General features: G+C 45.9%; 3 protein-coding genes across 3 annotated transcripts; all 3 read right to left on the reverse strand.

The window, feature by feature from the left end:
- Positions 1–1,349: 1,349 nt before the first annotated feature.
- LOC117865840 (uncharacterized) lies at positions 1,350–4,039 on the reverse strand. Its single transcript, XM_034750081.2, has one exon. It carries the CDS (start codon positions 3,822–3,824, stop codon positions 1,578–1,580), a length of 2,247 nt encoding a protein of 748 aa, XP_034605972.1. The 5' UTR covers positions 3,825–4,039; the 3' UTR covers positions 1,350–1,577.
- Positions 4,040–8,782: 4,743 nt separating this feature from the next.
- Positions 8,783–10,578, reverse strand: LOC117864642 (uncharacterized). Its single transcript, XM_034748765.2, has one exon. The coding sequence runs from the start codon at positions 10,240–10,242 to the stop codon at positions 8,875–8,877; it is 1,368 nt and encodes a 455-aa protein (XP_034604656.2). The 5' UTR covers positions 10,243–10,578; the 3' UTR covers positions 8,783–8,874.
- A 7,305-nt stretch (positions 10,579–17,883) lies between these two features.
- Positions 17,884–18,507, reverse strand: LOC117864995 (cysteine proteinase inhibitor 10). Its single transcript, XM_034749058.2, has one exon. The coding sequence runs from the start codon at positions 18,471–18,473 to the stop codon at positions 18,066–18,068; it is 408 nt and encodes a 135-aa protein (XP_034604949.1). The 5' UTR covers positions 18,474–18,507; the 3' UTR covers positions 17,884–18,065.
- Positions 18,508–21,367: the final 2,860 nt, after the last annotated feature.

A 21,367-nucleotide genomic window follows, 5' to 3' on the forward strand; every position in this document is an offset into this window, starting at 1 on the left:
ATCAAGTGGATTGTTCAGTTTCAAAAATTTGGGAGGCCAGACCATCATGAAGGTAACTCCACACCCTGTACTCGAACACCTTTGATATGGGCCAAGGAGAATTCTCTCTCCACCCTACAAACTCAGCAATGTTTCCTGTGTTGCAATCACTGTCGGTATCATGAAGCCAAACAAGAATCCACGATCACTTGCATGGATGAGATAAAACTTAGTCATGTGCACGTAACACTCAAGCATCCCATGATAACTGCAATATACTCTGTCTGGCTGATTGATAAACAAGTTCGTAGATGCCAAACCCAATCCAACAATTTACCCTTTCCGACCCAACATATAGAAATTGCCAGCAACAAGCAAACCTGAGATCATGCAGCGCTGCCACCTAGTATCCTCGATATCTCCAGAGCAAAAACAGAAAATTCTCTTTATCCATAAAATGCAACCAGCTGCATTAAGCATCTTGACAGAAGACCTGCAGGAAGATAAAAACTTCACAACCAATTGGCATCCTTGTGAATTCAATACAAAATGAACAAATTTTGTTTGCGTCCCCAGGTAGAGTAGGAGAGCGGGAAAAGACAATAATAAGAAGGAAAGCAACGGATATGTCAAAGGTTATATACTTATATAGGGAATGGACAGTGTTGAAACTCGAAAACTGTGGATGAAAATTCTAAAGTATACTAAAATTAATTGCTGGCATATGGGATATAATGCACTGTTGACATAAATGTTTCATCAGTTAGTTGTGCATTCATGTACGCAAGGAATCTAGGCTTTTGCATTCAAAAAATGTGGCTAGGCAGTGAACCTTGCAGTGTTTTCAAACAAACAACTGCCTGGAGAATGAAGCAGTTATCTGACATGGGAGATAAGCAGTCAGGTTTGAACCATAGTAGTCTTCCAGTATAGTATACCTTAGCACCGATTCATTGTCCACACAACCACAAGGCGCTTTTCCTTATCGACATCCAGTGCCTCACGCTTATCTGACATGATTGTACCTCCATGCACATAAATGGTGGCAAACTCTACCATGGCACAAAAAATCTCCAGTGTGCCATATATGAACATATCTTGTGCCATTTTCAATTCAGTACTCCTAGTGCCAATACTGAGTATCGGAAACTAAAATTCAGACAGCAAGATTTTATTAATGGTAGACTGACAATCCCTCCCATTATTGGCACCTGTTCATAGCAAATGTTTTAGCTTTATTTATTCATTATGACCCGAAGGCTGTATATGTCATTATTGAACAAAATGTTCGATACTGAAGTAGACGAGGATTCTATACTTTTGCATGCAAAGGTGCCCAGGATGTGAACCTTGAAGTTCTTTAGGAAGAATTCATAATGAATTGTAAATCATTTCTTGTTTGAACTGTAGCAATAGTTACATAATTTAAGAGACGCAAATTAATTTCGAACCACATAGTCTTCTACCACACATATTGGCATTGATTTCCTTTGTAACCTCTAGCGTCCAGTGCTATCTGGCATGCTTGCAGATAATATACCATGTGAAATACAAAACTCAAGAGCATACTCTGGGTACTTAAGCACATATAAAATGTATCAACTGTAGCTGGCGCCCACAAGAAACTGATACTTTGCAGGGAACAATTTTATGTGCTCCTGCCATGCCTCCTTTCTTGAGAAGAGAGAGATAAGCATCTCAGTGGTTGAAGCTTCAAGTGAGAAATTCTTCTTGTCAATCTTAGCAAGATAATTAGCAGCCCTGATTATTTCACCTTTCTCAAGTAACAACCTTGTGGCATGATTTAGCAGTCTAGAGTTAGGGGCACAGCCAGCCTTTTCCATTGCAGAAAAGATATCATCTGCCTCTTCCAGCAACCCCTCGTTTATGAAATTTGTAATCATTAAGCTGTAAGTCACAATAGAAGGCACCAGCTTGTTGGCTGATATAGAATCAAACAAATACTTAGCTTCTTCGATTCTCCTAGCTTTAAACATTCCAGAAATCATAGTAGTGATAATTACGATATCAATCTTCACATTTGTTGAACGTAATTTCTTGAACAGAGTGTCTGCTTCATCAAAGCAGTTATTTCTCAAAAGTCCATAAAGGACAGTGTTATATATTCCAATGTCCACGGGTATTCCACTTTCAATCATTTCTTGGAACTTTTCCTTTGCAGCAACGGTTCTCCCAGCATGAAATAACCCACCTATAACTATGTTGTATGTAATAGTTGAGGGCTTGACTCCCTTAAGCAACATTTCTCTGAAAATATTCAGTCCATTGTCGATCCGTCCTCTTTTACAATAGCCATTAATAAGTGTACCATAAGCTACAACGTTAGGTTGAAGTCCAGCTGACACCATAGACTCAAATATTCTCAACGCTTCCTTCATCTTGCCAATCAAGCAATATCCCTCCATCAGTGAACAAAACATAGCGATATTAGGACACAACCCAATATGTCTAATGAAGTCAAATACCTGTTGTGCTTTCACGACCTTTCCTTCTTTGCAAAGGTCATTTATTACTGAATTGAAGAACACAACGTCAAGATGCATACCTTTACTGATCATCTCAGAAAGTAATTCCTTGACTTTCACCAAACCACCATGAGTACAGAAACCCTTAATCAGGCAGTGGTAAACAGCTTGGTTAGGTGGCAATCCCTGATCAATCATTTGAGTGAATATGTCCATAGCATCATCCAGCCGGCCCATTCTGCAAAATGCAGCAATGACATTCAAGTAGGTGACTACATCTGACTTCACTCCTTGCTGCTTCATTTCATGAAATATAAGCATCGCGTCAGCATCACCCATCATTCCACGTGCATCATATGCATGAATCAGTATATTGAAAATATGGTGGTCAGGTACAATGCCATCATCGACCATCAAATTGAATACCCGAACTGCCTCCTTCCACTGGCCCAAAGTGGCATATCCATGGATTAAGTTAGTGTAGATAAAAATGTCCGGTTGAACCCCTTTATCAACCATCTGTCGGAAGAACATCTCTGCCTTATCCATTGCTCTGGCCTTGCCCAGTGCACGAATAATAGAGCTGTAAGTCATCACATCAGGTGAAATCCCCTGCTGCACCATCTCATGGAACAGATCACATGCTTTAGCTACTTCACCCTCCTTAAAGAGACCATCGATGACCGTGTTATATGATACCACGTTGGGCGAGCAAACACCTCCTTCTTTGGCCATGATCTGGAGCAGCTCAACCGCTCGCTGGCTTTTCTTCTCACTGCAGAAACTCTTCAGAAGAACAGAGTAGGAGATAACATTGGGCACGCACCCAAGCTCAGGCATCCTGCAGAGCAGCACGTCCAGAGACTCATCCGTCCGCTTTGCATCGCAAAGACCCTTGAGGAGGCTGTTGAATAGGATGGCACTGATTGCCAGGCCCGTCCGGAGAAATCGGCCGAAGAAGGCAAACGCTAGGTCTGGGCGGCGCGCGCGGCAGCAGCAGTCCATGAGGATGGCGTAGGTGTGGACCGTCGTCGGCAGCACCCGTGGGCCAGCTGAATTCCGAGACCTTCGGTTGAAGAGGGCGACGGCGAGGGCGGGGCTGTCGCTGCAGGCCGATGACGGCGGCGCTTGGGCCAGCGCGGCGAGGAAGCCGTTGAGCGCGCGCTCCGGGACGCTGGTTGGCTGCCGCAGCAATTGGTCGAACAGGTGGTGGGCGTCCGCCGGCCGGAGCGTCCCGGCCCGAGCGCGCTCCGTGGCGGCTGCCAGGGCGTCAATGGGAGCGCTCCGCGGCGACGGCGAAGACGCCGTTGAGGACGCGGTGGCGGCGAATATAGAGGAGAGGCGGGCCCGGGACGACATCGCCGCTTCACGTAGAGCGCCTCGCGCGCGCTGGCGGTGCCGGCCGTGCTCTAGCGGAGCTCACAGCGGGCGCGAGCGCCGCCGTATTTGGCGAGTCCGGCTCGCCATCGCCGGCGCAGCTGGGTGCCGCCACACTGGCGAGGAGGCCAAGAGGAGGCGCGGAGGGGAGACGGGGAGCAGGGGAGGGGAGGGCCGCGGGAGGAGATGGGGCAGAGAAGCGAAAATGTGTATCTTAAATTTCCCCTTTGTATGGAACGAAATCACACGTGTCAGTTCGTCAGGGTACGGGAAAATCAGTGTCAGCGTCGAACTCCCAGTGACATGCCTAAGCTCAGACAATAATAGTATTATTTCCATAAAAATAAACAATTCAAAAATAAATATTTTCTGCTAAGAGAAAACTTTTATATATTTCAGAGAACTCTGTTACAGTAGTTCTATAATTAGAATAGCATACTTTTGTGTAGCATGCCAACACTAGTGCTTACCTCTTTGACTTTGCTATTCAAAATTTCTCCAAATATTTAACAAAAAAACCAGAATTAACATGCTTAATTTTTTCTGGAGAACTACACACCAGTATAAACAGATCCTGAATTCATAACAAAGTGCATCAGGAAATATATGTAAAGCACTGATAACGATGGTTAGAGAGCGCGCAGGTCCGAAAGCTTGCTGAAGTCAAACTATCACTGATTCATCTACCTGCTCCGATCCATGGGTGCATGGCTTAGAGCCACGTTACATCAGACCAAGGGATTTATCTAGAGTGGAAATTTCAAATGATTCTTTGAGATCAACCAAGCCTTGCCATTCATTAGGAATTTAGGACTTGCTCCAGGCTCCAATGTTTTTCCTCCAGAAATAACATCGACTACCACGCTCACCTAGGCTCTTCAAGGTTGAATTGCTTTCAGGTCCAGCTTATCCAGATAACCATACTACAATTTAGAGTTACATCATATAGATGTAAAGACGGCTTTTCTCAATGGAGGTCTAGAAGAAAACGTTTACATGGTACAACCCAAAGATTTTGTCGTGGAAGGAAAAGAACATATGGGATGCCATCTGAAGAAATCCATTTATGGATTAAAACAAGCCTCCAGGCAGTGGTACTTGAAGTTTCATGAGACAATAAGAAAGTTTGGGTTTTGTGAGAATCAGGAGGACAATTGCGTATATGTGAAGTTTAAGAATGGGAAATTCATTTTCCTTATCCTGAAATGACATCCTACTTGCTAGTAGTGATGTTAGTCTACTATTGGAGACGAAGAAATTCCTATCCTCAAACTTTGATATGAAAGATCTTGGTCAAGCCTCATTCATTTTGGGAATCGAGATTCACCGAGATAGAAGAAAGGGGGTATTAGGATTATCGCAAAAGGCATACTTAGAGAAAATTCTCAAGAAGTATAGTATGCATGCGAGTAGACCTACGCCTGCTCCTATAGTCAAAGGCGACAGATTTGAGAATTTTCAGAGTCCTAAGAACCAATATGAGATCGATCAAATGAAAGCGGTTCCATATGCTTTAGCTGTCGGAAGTTTGATGTATGCTTAAGTATGTACGCGTCCTGACTTAGCTTTTGTTACCGGGGTACTTAGCAGATACCAAGACAATCCAGGAATAGATCACTGGAAAATGGTAAATAAGGCATTGCGTTACACGCAAGGCACGAAAGGCCTCATGTTAACATATAGAAGAACTGATTCTCTTAAAATAGAAGGGTATTCAGATGCTGATTTTGCGGAAGATGTAGAAGATAGAAAATCCACATCAGGTTATGTATTCACTTTCGTAGGTGGAGCTATATCGTGGAAAAGCTCCAAGCAAACTGTCACGACATCATCCACGATGTTTGCCGAGTTTGTAGCATGCTATGAGGCCACGAGGCAGGCGAACTGGTTAAAGAAGTTTATACCCGGGTTAAGAGTGGTAGATAGCATTCAAAGACCGCTAAAGATGTACTATTGTTAGTATTTTACGCTCAAAACAATAAGTCAAGTGGTGATGCCAAATACATTGACATTAAGTTTTATGTTGTGAAAGACAGAATCTAGGATCATACCATAAGTTTAGAGTATATAAGAACAATAGAAATGCTCGCGGATCCGCTCACAAAAGGCTTACCACTCAATGTGTTCAGAGAACACTTAGCCGGCATGGGTTTACAGGAAAGCCTATGATACCTGGATACTAAGGGCCTAGAAGAAGAATCTGTTTCAAAACAGAAAAGTGTGTTGTAGCTGTCAAATCTGATAGTACGTAACTGGCTATTATGACGAGACATGCTTTATATACTGATCTGTGATGAAATGGGTGCCAAGCTAAGTTTAAGGTCAAGTATGAGTATGAAATGAGATCAAGGGGGAGAATGTTAGGATTGATCTCTGCCGTATTTGGCCCAATGGCCAAATCCGACCCTGATTCTCAATTAGCACCTTGATCGGGGGCACCCCAACCATATATGGTTGGTGGGCCCTCGTCACGCAGTGCCATATAAAAGGACGTGGGGGCCGGGGGCACGAGAACCAACGTTTAGCGTGCCTACAATCCCACTGACACCAAAATCCTAGCCGATCTAGTGGAGGCGCTGTTAGCGGTGGGAAGACTCGCCACCAATATCGCTGTCGCCCTCTACTCTGCACTACGCCCCTCTCCTACCCGACAACGCTATGGCGTCCTCGACGACCAATCCCTTGATGACAGACGGTCGGTATCTTTTCTCTCTAGGATGTCACTGTGTAGATCTAGGACATCATGTTGTTTATCTAAATCAAGTGGTATACCCACTAGATTAGCACCTAGAAGTTCCTGTTAAAGCCATCAAAGTTACCCAGTTTTCAAACACCGCAGGCAACTGTCCGATATGCATCAAGAAAAATTCCCGTTGCACTGCCGAGTACACAAACCCAGCATTATCCCCAACACGAGCTAACATAACCTGAGTTCTACTGCTCAACATCCAAGCAGGCTTTGCAAAACGATCAAAAACTTCAAGCCGAGACAAATGGTATCGGTCAACACACAATCGCCTGCACCGCCATCATTACCCGTGTCATGAAGCCAAATAAGCATCAGTGCCCCCTTGACATGGATAAGATAAAACTTGGAATCGTTCATGCCAGACAGCTCAAGCATTCCGTCGTAACTGTTCTCAACTCCATCCGGAAGCTCGATGAGAAACACGCTCACCGCCAATGATTTAGCCTCCCCGTCCGCGCGCCAACAAGCAAACTCGAGTTTGTGCAACAACTCCATGCTTCAGGGAGCTCTAACATTCTTGAGGTACAGCTATCGTCACCCCATGACTCCGGCTTGCAACGCGGCTGATTGTGCCAAGAGCCGAAGTCAATTCGGCTGTTGGTGTGGAGCAGCAATCTCACTTGGTGCTAGGACAGGCCATCTCCACCATCCTCGGGAAGGAACTCGTACCTGTCGAACTTGAGGTAGCTGCGGGAACGGTAGTGGGCACCGCGGGAGGAAGCCCAAGTTCCGCACCGGTCGCAGCGGCGGGCTGCACTGCATGCCGCGACCCTACGGCGGAAGCGGGCAGATACGGCAGGAGGCGAGAAGGCCGGGCGGGTGGACGCGGCGGAGGCGGCCGAGGAAAACGGGGACGGAGGCGACGCGGAGCCAGCGGATGCACAAGGCGGCGGCGCGGACGAGGAACTTGGGGAGGACGAGGCGGATGAGGATTGAGGACCTCGCGCAGCAGGTCGTCCCCACTGAGCGCCACCGACGCCGAGGCCGCGGCCACGGCTTCCGGCGACAGGCGAAGCTTGCCGGGGCCATCCGTCACCTGTCCCCCCGCGACCCCCACTTCCATCTCCGACCGTGTCCCCCGCCGCCTCGGATTGCAGACACCAATTTACGGTCCACGCACGGCCCAGTAGCAGAGGCAAAATGGCCCAAAACAGCCCAGCGGCGGAGGCAAAACAGACCAGGTTTCTCTTTTGTTTTTCTCCAACCAATGCATTGTGTGTTCTGTGTTTCATGTGTTTAGATTTTCACACGCGGTAAAAGAATACAATAAATTAATGCAGAAAATTACGTGATATGGCCCAAACATTTATATGTCGTGACGTGTTCAAAGTTTTATACGCAACTTGTTGAATCATATTCTATTTGCCCTCAAATTACTAGTTTGTTGTTTGCAACTTGGTCCAGAGTTTTTTCAAAACCCATATTAATACTTTAAAAAAACTAATTCAGAATTTTAACTGAAATTTGAAATAGTGCAGTAACATTTTGAAAGGTTTTGTTCAACATTTTGTAGCCAATAATTTAACATTTTTAAAATATAAACTAGTACATCCAAAATGCTGCGTCCCAAATTACTATTCGTTTTGGCATTTTCTAGATACATAATTTTTACTATGTATTTAGACATAATATATATTTAAGTGCATATCAAAAGCTATGTACCTAGAAAAGACAAAACGAATAGTAATTTGGGACGAAAGGATTAGAATAGTAAGTCAACAATGTTTACATTTGAAAAAGATTTTGAAAAGAAGAATATGTTCATATTGGAGCATATCGATTTGGTAAAACACCATAGTTTTAACAATGGAGTTGTATAAAAAATCTACAATTTGAGATGACCCTTTTTAGAAAAAAAAACCCTACTATTTTCAACCCACCCAAACTAACCAATTGTCCGTGACACGTTCCACTCTGAAATCTTTCACTCTACCGCCTGCATCAATCCAAGGTATTGGCTATTCTTTTGTGCTATCAAAGTTTCAATTAGTTGTTTGTTTGGAAGCTCGGTTTAAGAAAAAAGGCGTAAAGTATCAGCCCACAAAATTTCCAGCCCGGCTGAAATGCTGCTGGAGCATGGACGACCCCCAATGATTTTTCTAGGGCCGGCAATGGTGAGCTTATTAGCACCACGCCATGGTGATCAAACACTGTTATAGAAATGACTCCCCTCTACAAGTAGGCACTCGAATAGAACAATTATTAGCGATTTGATACCTGACTCAAGACACACAAAACTGACTTTTGTTCACTTACATTCATACTTAGGTGAGGTGACACAAATTACAGCCCAACATGACCATGGTCATCTTCCTCATTCAACGCTGGGAAGGTGGGAGGCCAAACCATCATGAAGGGATTAAGCAGAGATGTTGATCGCCAATGGTTCTCAGACACATCCTCCACAGCCCTGCTCTTAAGAAGAAGCAGATAGTCTGCATCTGAGTAATCATCCAGTGTATCTGATACTCTCAAGTACACAAACTCAGCATTATCCCCACTCCTTTCCAAAAGATGGATCCTGCAACCCTCGCAACTTCGCAGAAGGACCAAATACTTGAGCAGAGAGATTGTGTCGACCAGCACCCAATTGCTCGTTTCGCTGCCGCGCTCCGCATCATGGATCCAAACGCGGATATGGAACCCCTTGAGGTAGATAAGATAAAAGTTAGAGCCCTCTCCCCTAGAGAGGTCAACGTTTTTGTAGTAATCATACTCCGTCTTGACCATCTCCACCTCTTCTGGTAAGTTGATGTAGAACAAGGTCATGGTAACCAAATCCAACCCAAGAATGTACCCATCGTTAGAGAGCAGGTAGAACTTTGTACCACAAAGCAACCCTCGTTTTGAGCAGCATGACCAGCACAAACCTTTTGGGAGCTTCATAGGCTCCGTGGCACGGCATTCGCCTATAACCCCAGCTTCGCAAGCAACTACCGTTGCCAAGATGACCCTAGGGTTGCCTTGGTGACGCTTCATCACTCTCACCTCGTAATAGGACAGCCCATCACCTCCGTCCTCCGGGAGGAACTCGAACATATCGAATTCACCTTTGTTGATCCCGCGGTAAGTGGAAAGCAGCTGACTGAATGGGAGGTGCACCGGTGGCGCCGACTGCAGCGGTGTACACACCATGATGGCGAGTCGAGTCTGATCACACGCATCTATCATGGAGACGAGCATGCGGCCATTGCGTATGTCCAGGATCACATAGTTCCCGAACAAGGGATGCTTACTAATCCTGGATAAGTAGGTGTTGGCGTGGCGGGATGCGGCTTCGAGCTCGGTGGGCAGCCCGTTGCATGGCAACAGCTTGGGATAAGGTTGAGTGTTGTTGGGGAAGTATCCTAGGAGACGGGGTGGGTGGAGGCTGCGGAAGTCACGGAGGAAGCCATGGCCGGAGGCAACACGCAGCCAGCGCTTGCAGACACAGGCTGCGTGAACGAGTGAGGTGGGGAGGGAGAGGTGGAGGAGCACCTCCCGCAGCAGGTCGTCGTTGCCGAGCACCAAAGCGATGATGGTGGCTGCCTCCGGTGACAGCGCTGGCTCATTGAGAAGGCTTTCTTCCTCTCCTTGGACTCCGTCCATTTTAGGGAGAAGAGCGAGCAGCAAGAAGGGGTTTGGTGAGATTTGGGTGGAGAAGGTGTGCATATATAATGGAAGGCTCACCGGAGGTACAGCAAGTGCCGTGTGAATACTAAAGGTGAAAGGGATGTGTGAATGCCGTGGGGAACTCCGGTGGCACTTTATTAGGTGATGAAACAAGGAATAAGTTATGACGCGATTCTGGGAGATTCTGGTCTTTGAGAAGGGATTAGTGCGTTAGAGACTTAGAGTTACTGGATGAAAGTTGTTGAACTGGATTCTAGAATAAAACTTAGGAAGGAGGTAGTTTTCCTCTAAGACCACAACTTTTAAAATATATAAATAACTTATGTTTAGAAGTCTTTTCAATTCTCACCTTTCTAACTCATGCATACGAGAGATGCTTTTAGGCACAGGATATGCCCTAAACTATTCTTCTTATCCACCTTCCAAAATGTATATAATTACTTAGTAATTATTGGGACTCGCTGAGTATCAACCATAAGTGTACTCAGACTTACTTTCATCATGCAGGTTAGGCCTCCAGGTGTTATAAACCATCTTGTCAGTGGATGGGCACCACTTGAAAACCTTTTCTATTAAATTATACGCCTTTTTATTGCTTAAAATATTAAACTGTGACGATGTTTGTATTAGCCTACTGATCCGGGGACTAATACAGGGGATCAGCGGGACTCCCAGAGGGAGGTCCCCACATGTGTGCTGTATAAACCGGTGGTGAAAAGCACCATCACCACCGGTTTATCTTACGAGCTAGTGTGATAACTATCACCATCATCGCCAGCTTGTAACACAAACCAGCAATGATGTCCAAGAGTTCGAACCCGAAATTTTTATACACCTTGGTTGATAGACACAACTTCCGTCTGCCTACCTCCCCACCCTCGGGCCCTATCCCCTCCATTTCTTCACCCTGCTCAGAGCTCTCCCTCTACCTTATCTTTCTCCCCTTTGCTGCCTTATCTTCCCCATGCCGTTGTTCTCCCTCCACCTTATCTTCCTCCCCTGGGCTTTATCTTCCTCTGCCTCTCTCCTCTAAGAGCTCTCCCTCCCTTTGCTGCCCCTCCCCCCCTTTCCTTGCCCCTCACTCACACGGCGATAGGGAGCCGCAGCGGGGTGAGGTGCGGCAGTGGCCGATGTGGGGGTGACACGAATTGTGGCGGCTCCGGCGAGGAAGGGGCACGATGGTGGGCCAAGCGAGAAAGGGGGCGCGGAGGTGGGCAAGGCGAGCTGCGGCAGCTCCGACGAGGAAGGGGCGCGGTGGCGGACGAGGAAGGGGCGCAACGGTAGGCAAGGTAGGCTCCGGCGACAGGCGCAGCGAGGTGGGAATCCAGCGGTACTCAGCGAGGAAAGGCTCCTCCTCTCCCCTTCCCATCTCCTTCCTCTTGGATGGGGCGGGCGACGGTGAGGTAGGGCTCCAGCGACGGGCGCGGCGGCCGGTGGGGCTGGCGGGTCACGGGTTTTTTTATTTTTTAATTGGCATCACCGCCGGTTCTAGGTCCGGTGGTGATGGGGTTTCCCATTACTCCCCATCACTGCCGACCTATTTACGACGACCAACAAAACCGACGGTGATGCTGGATTTGAGGCCGGTAGTGATGAAGTTTTGTGTAGTAGTGATATGTATTATCCTATATATAAAAAAGAAATAAGAAAGCATGGGATTAATAACTAAGAAGGTGTTTACCTCAAAAAAATAAGTAAGAAGGTGCCTTGGCGCGGTGTGAATGATCCTGCTGCCGTGTGAAGGAACGTTGGTGCGATGGAGATGGCGCGTGCGTGAGTGAAATTCTCCCTCGCACCAGCACTTGGTGATGCATGCAGCGATAGGAATATTAAAGCCATAGATTAGCGTGGTATGCAGCTGTCGGCCGCATCTTCTTCTTGTTGACTCCCTGCAGCCCAAGGCTCTGCTGCGTTAGGCACAGGACACGGTAAGTTGCAATGTTAGAGGCCATGATCGCAACACCTTCTGTCTGCCCTTTTATTTCCTCTTCCTCGTTGGTTTATAGGAACAACTTTTGTTGATATAAATCTGATCAAATTAGACAAATTTGGCTTTAGGATAAAACTACAAAGTGAATTATATAATTTTAATATATATATATATATATATATATATATATATATATATCACAACAAAACCGACTACGTGGTTATTATATATATAAAGAGTCACTGACAAATGACAGACTCTCGGTTGGCACTACCGGACTTGCATCCATAATTAGCTGCGACACCAACTACAGCTCAACATGACCATGGTCATCTTCCTCGTTCAAAGCTGGGAAGGCGGGAGGCCAAACCATCGTGAAGGGATAAAGAAGAGATGCTGTGTGCGAATCCTCCTGAAACACCTTCTCCACGGCCCTGCTCTTAACATCCAACAAGTAGTCAGTTCGTGAGCAATCATCTGTCGTGTCTAGTATGCTCAAGTACGCAAACTCGGCCGGCGTGATCCCCACACCTTTCCTGAAGATAGATTCTGCAACCACCTGAACTCAAGTCATGCTCTGCAGCAGGAGCAAACACTTGGAGCAAACAGATAGTGTCGACCCTCACCCATTGCTTGCATTGCTGCCGCGCTCTGCATCATGAAGCCAGACAAAAACCTTGAACCCCTTGATATGGATGAGGTAGAACTTCCAGCCCTCCTCACGAGAAACACAAACATTTTTTAGATCATCGTACTCTATTGCCTCCCTGCCGTCTTGCAGCAGTTCATCTGGTAAGCAGATGCAGAACAAGCTCATGGCAACCAAATCCAACCCGAGAATGTAACCATCCTTAGATAGCACGTAGAACTTGCCGCCGCAGAGCAAACCCCGCTTAGAGCAAGACGGCCGACGCAAACGCTTTGGGACCGCGACAGGTGGGGTTGCTTGGCGTTCTCCTGCGATCCCAGCTTGGAAGGAAACTACGGTCGCGAAGACAACATTGGGGTTGCCTATGCCTCTACGGTGCTTTACCAAGCTTACCTCGAAGTAGGATAGGTCATCGCCTCCATCCTCGGGTAGGAACTCGAAAAATTTTGTTCGACTACGGTCATGTTTAGTTCACTTCAAAGTCCCAACTTTGACACTATGCAAAAAGAAGATTCACCATCACATCAAACTTGCGGTACATACATGGAGTACTGAATATAGACGAAATCAAAAACTAATTGCACAGTTTTGTTGTACTTTGCGAGACGAATCTTTTGAGCCTAATTAGTCAATATTTGGACAATAATTCACAAATACAAACGAAACGCTACAGTATTGCTACAGTATTTTTGGCACTCCAAAGTTGGGCAACTAAACAAGACCTACGTTGGGGTCGGTGCCAGAGTTTGTTCCAAGCCACTGAAACGGGAGGTGCACCGGCGGTGACCGCTGCAGAGGGCTGCAGACCATGGTGCCGAGTCGAATCGGATCACTTACGTCTGTTACATAGAAGAGCATGCGCCCATTGCGTGTGTCTAGGATCTCGTATCTTCCAGGCTCATCCCGAGAAATCATGGAGAGGTAGCCATTGGTGCGGCAGGCCAAGGTCATGGCGTGGAAAAGTGGGTATTAGTTTCGGTTGAGATTAAAGGTCTCCCTCACCCGGGATTAAAGACCATATTTAGTCCCGATTGGTAGTACCAACCGGGACTAAAAATGTTAAAAAAATTAAAAAAATAGTGGGCCACCACCGTCCTGCCTGCCCACGCCGCTGCCCCCCTTCTGGTCAGGGAGGCCGCGCGCGTCGGCGACCGGCGGCCAGGCTGTGGAGCCCCACGCGCCTGCGTGGTTGGCGGCCGGCGTCCAAGGGCCTAGCCGGGGAGGCCGCGCGCCGGCGGCTGGAGAGGGCCCGTGCGTCAGCGGCCAGGGGCCGGCCGAGGAGGCCTCGCGCGCCTGCGTGGCCGGCAGCCGGCGGCCAGGGGCCTGGCTGGGGAGGCCGCGCGCACTGGCGGCCGGCAGCCAGGCTAGTGGAGGGAGAGAGAAGCCGGTGGTGGATAAGGTAACGGGGAGAGAGATGAAGTTAGTGGGGTGATAAAGGTAATGAGGAGAGAGAGTCCATCGGGGGAATAAAAAATTATCCCGGTTGGAACAACCAACCGGAACTAAAGATTAGTCTCGGTTGGAAACACTAATCGGGACAAAATGAGTGACCTTTAGTCCTGTTTGTTAACACCAAACATTACTAATCGGGACAAAATGCTCTCATCAGATTTTCTCGTTGTTTCAAACTATTACAACCAGGACTAAAGGGGGCTCTTTAATCCCGATTGATCTTACTAACTGGGACTAAAGAGTCCCTGTCGAAGCTAATTTTTAGACCCGGTAAAGCTCCTTTAGTTCCAGGTCAAAAACGATCCATACTAAAGTATGCTGGATGGAAGATCGTTCATCTTCCGGTGCACGTGGGATCGTTGGGGAAGGAGCCGAGAAGACGAGGTGGGTGAAAGTTATGGAAGCTACGAAGGAAGCGGACTGGAGGCGACGCGAAGCCAGGCTTGCAGACACAAGCTGCACGAACGAGATGTGTGAATAGTGTGGGCACTGCTTTATTAGGTGAAACGAAACGAGGAATAAATAACGACACAATTAGCGTGTTAAGTATCTTGAGGGTAACCCTCGTCTAGAATAAAGCACGGCAGTGGAGCTATAAAGCTAGGCTAGGGACGCGGATACTCTGACTTTGAGTCTTCTGAATGGTCTCCACGTGAACCGAATTTTTATATTTTCCATTCTTGTTGGATGATGGTTGAATTGGCCATTGTTAGGGTCTGATTAGCGTCTCAGTTGTGCGGTCACTTCCTCGTGACTTCTCTATTAGTTATTTTTTGAGGAATTCTCTTTTAGTTATTAGTTGTGTCATTGTCCTGCATCCAGACTGCAGTGTGTTTTATCATTACCTGTTGTTTTAATTTCTTACTACTCGTGCTGCATATAAAAAGCTTGTAAGTGGACTATATTCATAATAGGACATAATAGGAGGGTGCCGTTGATGGACAATGAATCCCGATGCTTCTGACTCTGTTGGGCAGATGGATTGGCATTTGGGGTGAGCGCTGAATGCAGTAGAAGTGGACAAACTGTAGATTATTTTGGCTTTTCTAGATACATAGATTTTACTATACACCTAGATATGATATATATCTATATGTATAACAAAAACTATGTACCTGAAAAAGTCAAAACGATCTGCAATTTGAAAAGGAAGGAGTACTTGAATGGAGAAAGACTTGAATAATTTTCAGAAGTTTTAGAGTCTTGACACAGGGTGTTGTGTACTCGAACATTGAAGTAAAATGAGCATGCTAGTAGGTAGTACCTTTTATGAAGAACATTGATCTGGTGGATGATTAGGTACTATGGAAAGAAGATCTGTGTTATTAACCCCTCCAGGAAGCAACCCCTATGCAGAGACCAACAGAGAGGATGCTGATAGCATAGGACACCTAGGCACAAGTTGGGTCCGATGAAGCACGGGGTTGCTGCGAGAGGGCACCCATCCATGCCCGTGACTTCCACGAGCTGAGGTTGGCAACACCGACTACGATCTCGCCGAAGAGGTTCGAAGATGCGCCAATCATTTTTTACTTCTTATACATGGAGGAATAGTTTTTTGCTTTATGTTGGCTTCTCTTCTTCTCTCTAGAGGGTTTTGATACACTACCTAGTAACTACTGATTGTCTTGAATTTATTAGCGATGCAGAAAAGATGGGATTGCCATACGGGCACCTTAACCTACAATTGATCGCCAAATTTCACCTTGATGAAGGGTGACAATGACACAGATTTAGGATATGATGATGGAAACTGTGAGTTTAGATGAGGGAATGAGTTGAGAGGGAGGCTGAACATCACCTTCCTGAGCAGGCGAGGTGGAGGAAGCAATGCCCTCGTAGTGCACTGGGGATCGAAGCTTGGAAAATGTAGTCTACAATGACATCTGGGAATTGAATTTAAGGCATGTTCGGCATAGCTATAAAAATCCATGGATTTGGAGCTATTTGTACAGAGAGTATTTTATCAAACATTTTGTTTAAGTTTAGACTAAATATGAATACTTAAACTATTTAATTTACTTTATTAACTTCAGATCTAACACGAGTCTCGAAGGTAGGGGGACATTACTTTTGGTACAATTAGGAGATGGGGATGCAACTAATGAGGGAGAGGAGTGTGGATGGGTTTAAATTTTAAGTTAGGGGCATAGTTTCTTACTCCCTCATATGTAAATATAAATGATTCTGGGATTTCTAAGAGGGCTCTCAATGATGTCCTAAGGCGCTTCTGGTTGGCTAGATTAATGTCATCCTATATATTTGTGGATATATATAAATTTTAGATCCAGAATCTCTTATGTTAACATGAAAGCCCTTGAAAATTTGGCCCAGTCTTGGCCCAGAAAAGCTGGCTTGAGCCTTTCATTTTTGTTGTCATCTAGAGAATATGACTGGTTCGATATGACTAGAGAAAAGTCTGTTTTATTACACTCAAAGTTTGTTGCTGATCGTCTGAGTAACCTGTATTTTTCACAAGAAGCTCCCAGGCTTTCTTGCCCTAAACTAGGGCCCCGTTTGTATCCGCTTATAAGCGGCTTATCGGTGGAAATAAGCAAGAATCCCACCAAACGCTTTGCTTATTTCCACCGATTCTCGCTTATGTGGTAAGCCGCTTCAACGATTTGAACTACGAGAAGCGAAAAGCGAGAAGCGAGAAAATCTTCGCTTAGATTATAATCCAAGCGTGACTAAGAAAAGCGTATACAAACAGGGCCTAGCAAATGTGGGTAGCATTTACCCCACATTTCTTGTTTCCCCTTCGAAGCATAACCAAATTAAATGTTCTGCCAGCCAACGTAGTTGCAGAAGGTTTTCTGGTGAAAATTTGTACTTATATGATTATTTGTGGTATGGTAAAATGCCCTTTTCGTAACCTAACTTGTTTAGCCTACCACTACTAAAAAATCGAGCATTCGTCCTGACCCTTAGTACCGATTGGTTTTTGGCCCGGTACTAATATGAGCATTAGTACCGGGCCTAACGCCTAGTCCCGACGAGGCTCCCGTAAGGGCCTTTAGTACCGGGTGGAGGCTTTACCCAGTACTAAAGGTTACCAATTAGTACCGGTTGAAGCCTCCAACCGGTACTAATGTGCCTAAGGGCCTTTAGTACCGGATGGAGGCTTCACCCGGTACTAATTGGCAACCTTTAGTACCGGTAGTACTGGGTGAAACTTCCAACCGGTACTAACTTCCATTAAATCCGGCGTTTTCTTCCTCCTGCCCGAGCCACCCAATATCTCGAGCTTCTTCCACGACGACCTAGGGGAGGTGCTGCCGGATTTTTGACCATTTTGTGAGGATTTTACTCATTCAAGTGTTCTAAAGGTTAGAAACTACATCCTCCCTTCTTACATGGTTAGTATACTAAATTTTATGCTTTAGAGTTGGAATAATTTGTGATTTGTACTAAATGCGCCCTCATACTAATTTATGATTTTTACTAAATACGGATTCCCCAGCAGTGTACGCCTATCATGTCATGGTGCGCTCATATAAATGGGGGCGTCTATATATACATCGTTCATGCAAGAAAATTTCATTGAAGCGTTTCTCAGTTTGAAAACCTTGGTCAATGCAACATAAGCAAGCCGAATGGAACACTACGCGGTTTCAACATCACTCAAAAGTGTGAGCGAATCCAAGCGTTGAACCAAACTGATCCAAGAAAACATGAACCAAATTTATTTAATTTGTAGGCACATTCACCATAATATAGTGGTGTATATCTCAAATATGAACCACCTCACCACAAGTAGAACACAAAACCAACATGCAACGACGCAGTGGATACATCTGCTACGCGCCGGTCTGCCGGCTCATTGCGCTACTACTTCGGGGAAGGCGTGAAGGAGACGAGCTCCTTGGACTTGAGCCACGCCTTGACGACCACCACGGCGTCGAAGGGCCTGTCGCCACCGCCATGGTCCCCCGCGATGACTTTGAGGTAGTACGCCACGCCGGCGACGACCTGCTGCTGCGCCGCGGCCACCGCTCTAAAGGAGAGGAGGGCGGTGACGGGGTCACTGCTGGTCCCCACACCGCCGTTGCGGCGGAGGTGGCGATTGTGCTCGGCCACCGCGAACCGGCCCAGGGACTGCACCAACTTGTTGGAGCCCACGTCCTTGATATCCCTCCGCCCGCCCACCACCGCGGCCGCCGCCGTATCCGCCGCCGCAGTGGCAACGACGAGGAGGGAGAGCAGGAGGATGGAGGTGATGGTCACCATTCTTGCCATTTCTTGTGGTGGTACGGTGAGAGAGGGTGGGTTCGGCGTGCCTATATATAGAGTCAGTTATAAGGTGCCGGATTTTTTTTTCCTTTAGAAAAGAATGGGAATGCATGCCACATGTATCCGCATCCCATGGAATGATACTGTATATGATAAGGTGGCCCATTTGCATAACCAATGACGACAAGAGAGTGCTTCGGTGTGCGGAAGTTGTGGCGGAAAATCAGTCCCTAGCTAGGAGAAGAGAATATATCTAGCTCCTTTGCTTTGTTTGTACAGGAGGAACTGTAATGTAATACCTCCTCCTCAAATATTGAAATATGTAGCATTACTAATTCAAAAATAAACTGATTTGCTTATCTAAAATGTCAAATACTCCATTTGGTCCAAATTGTAAGTTATTTTGATTTTTCTAGATGCATCAATTTTACTTTGCATCCACGTATACGTAATGTCGATACATAAAATAATTATGTATCTAGGAATCCAAAACGACTTGTCTGCTCGAGTCTGGACATATATGCACCGAAGCTCCTTGAACTTAATTAAGGAGCAAAAGCAATTCAGTTAGGGACAATTAAGGCCAGTGATCTAGCAAGTAAGATCAATGCTTATATACGAGCGCCTACCTAGTCAATGGTCTACGAGACTGAGAAGGTGTCTTATTCATAACCGACAATAAGGATAAGGTTAGGGTGCTACTGTTAGAGGTTACTTGCAAGCCACCCTAAGGTAGCTGCTAGTAGAACAAGGTCCAAAACAGTCCACACCATCACCCCCAACAAAATGGCCAAATCTAGCAGGCAACGGCATGTGCCCAGCCCCTGTTTTGAAAGGATCTATTGCAACGAGATTCAGAGGTGGTGTCCTTCCCTGCAACCTTGCGTCACGGGCGATCGAAATCCATTCCATCTCATCCGCAAACCATGCAAGTTGCAGGCCATCTCCTATTCTCCTACAGATCCTCATCGATCACCTCTCTGATTGAAATGTAAGGAGGCTATGCAAACCATCGCATTCGAGAGATGATGTTGGCATGTTGCAGAGTTTGCAAGCAGGATGGAACACGCATGAAGGATGCATGTCCACGAATGCTCCTTTTGCAGAGGCAGATGCCAACAATATATCGTTTGGGAACGGGGACCCTAACAGCATCACCTCTTCCGGCCGGGTTCATCACCTTTCTTCCACAGGCGCCGCCGGGAGGAGCCCACAGGTGCCACCTCTGGCAAGCTGTTACGTGTTAGAGCTAGAGCTCTGTAGCATGTCTCAAGCAGACAGATCACTGCTGCAGATAGCTAGCTTATGGGCCCTTCCTGTTCCTTGTGCGCTCTCTGGTGCTAGCTAGACTTCCAAGAGATCCGATCAGGTGCAGGACCTCTCGCATTTCAAGTATCCAAGTCTTGCGTATGCCACTGCTTGGGATGATCCTATTTTTTCATCTAATACGTATATGTTTCTACTCTAGCAGTACGTCGAAGTCGCACACCATCAACACTTGTGATGTTTATCTTAGAAGCAGGTTACAAAGCAAGCTCATATACCACCTCAGAAACATAGTAAAATGCAGCAGAATCAAGCTTGAAGACGACCCCAAGCAAAACAAGAACTCAAATAAGCAACAGCCAAGTAATAACTGGCACTACCGCCGACACTACCATCAACAGCTACAGTGCCCTCTCCTGTACTGCTGGTGCAAACAAAACTTCAAAAAGATTCAGAGCAAACAATCAACTCCGCATCATTTTCGTTTCTTTCGTCAGAGCAAGAGCAATACGTGTTTCTTAATTGCCGAAGAAATGGACAGAGGCGTGTTTGGAGAAATGGTGAATGCAGGACAAATGGCATACCATCGGATCATCCGGTGCTAATGAATTTCTTCATCTTCCAAGCCTGTCCCTCAGAATTTGTCCGACGCTACTGAAAAAGGGACCATCGGATCATCCGATGGTTGACTTAGGCTTGACTTCATCGCAGTGTACCATTTAATCCGACGCTTGCTCTGACGCTCATCTGGGGTCCATCAGAACATCTGATGGTGTGTTTTCCTTGATTTCTTCGTTTCTTTGCTTGTCTTTGGTTGTGGTTGCTTCCTTAGGACCTAGAATACCTTCAAGACATGTTCTAACCAATTTGTTAGTCTCAATGATCATCCAATTTGTTAGTCTCAATGATCATGTTGTCATTGAATCACCAAAATCATGAACAAATGGCTTATTAAGGCCGTGTTCGCTACATAGTGGTCAAGTCTAGAGGAGGTTTAGACACATCAAGAAGACATCCAATCCAACAAAGTGTTCAATTTGAACATTCAAGACAATCAGCACAAGCTTAACAAGTAATTAGTGCTAGATTACATGAAGGGACAGAGTAATTGTCATTTCACTCTATATATCTTGTGCGGGCAAATAGAATTAATGGATAAAATCCTCATGCTATATTAAATGCAATAATATAAACGGCCCACCAAGAAAACTTAGCGTAAGGACAAAAAAAAAAGATTTAGAATGGTTTCATGACGACTACAAAAGCCACATGTACAGCTTAATTCCACATTGCAATTTCTCGGGATTGTCTTTAGTAAGGATAACCCCTTTTTGAGATACCACATAAAGATTTTGACCCTCAAATAAAGGTAATCTCATGTGCTAGATTTCTTATCTTTGCATTTCGAATACCATTGTTGACAACACTACTGCAGAGAACGTCATTTGTACCGGCTCCTATGTGCTGGGCCAAGTTAAGTGCACAGGTGCATTTAGTCTATTCGCACCGGTGCAAATAAGAACCGACACGAATAAAGATATTGCCGGTGTTGTTTCACACTAGCGCGTTTATTTAAACACACAGGTGCTAATACGCGCATGCACATATATTTCAACATTGTAGCCACATGTATA

This window comes from Setaria viridis, chromosome 7 (assembly GCF_005286985.2).
Source record: "Setaria viridis chromosome 7, Setaria_viridis_v4.0, whole genome shotgun sequence".
Classification (NCBI taxonomy): domain Eukaryota; kingdom Viridiplantae; phylum Streptophyta; class Magnoliopsida; order Poales; family Poaceae; genus Setaria; species Setaria viridis.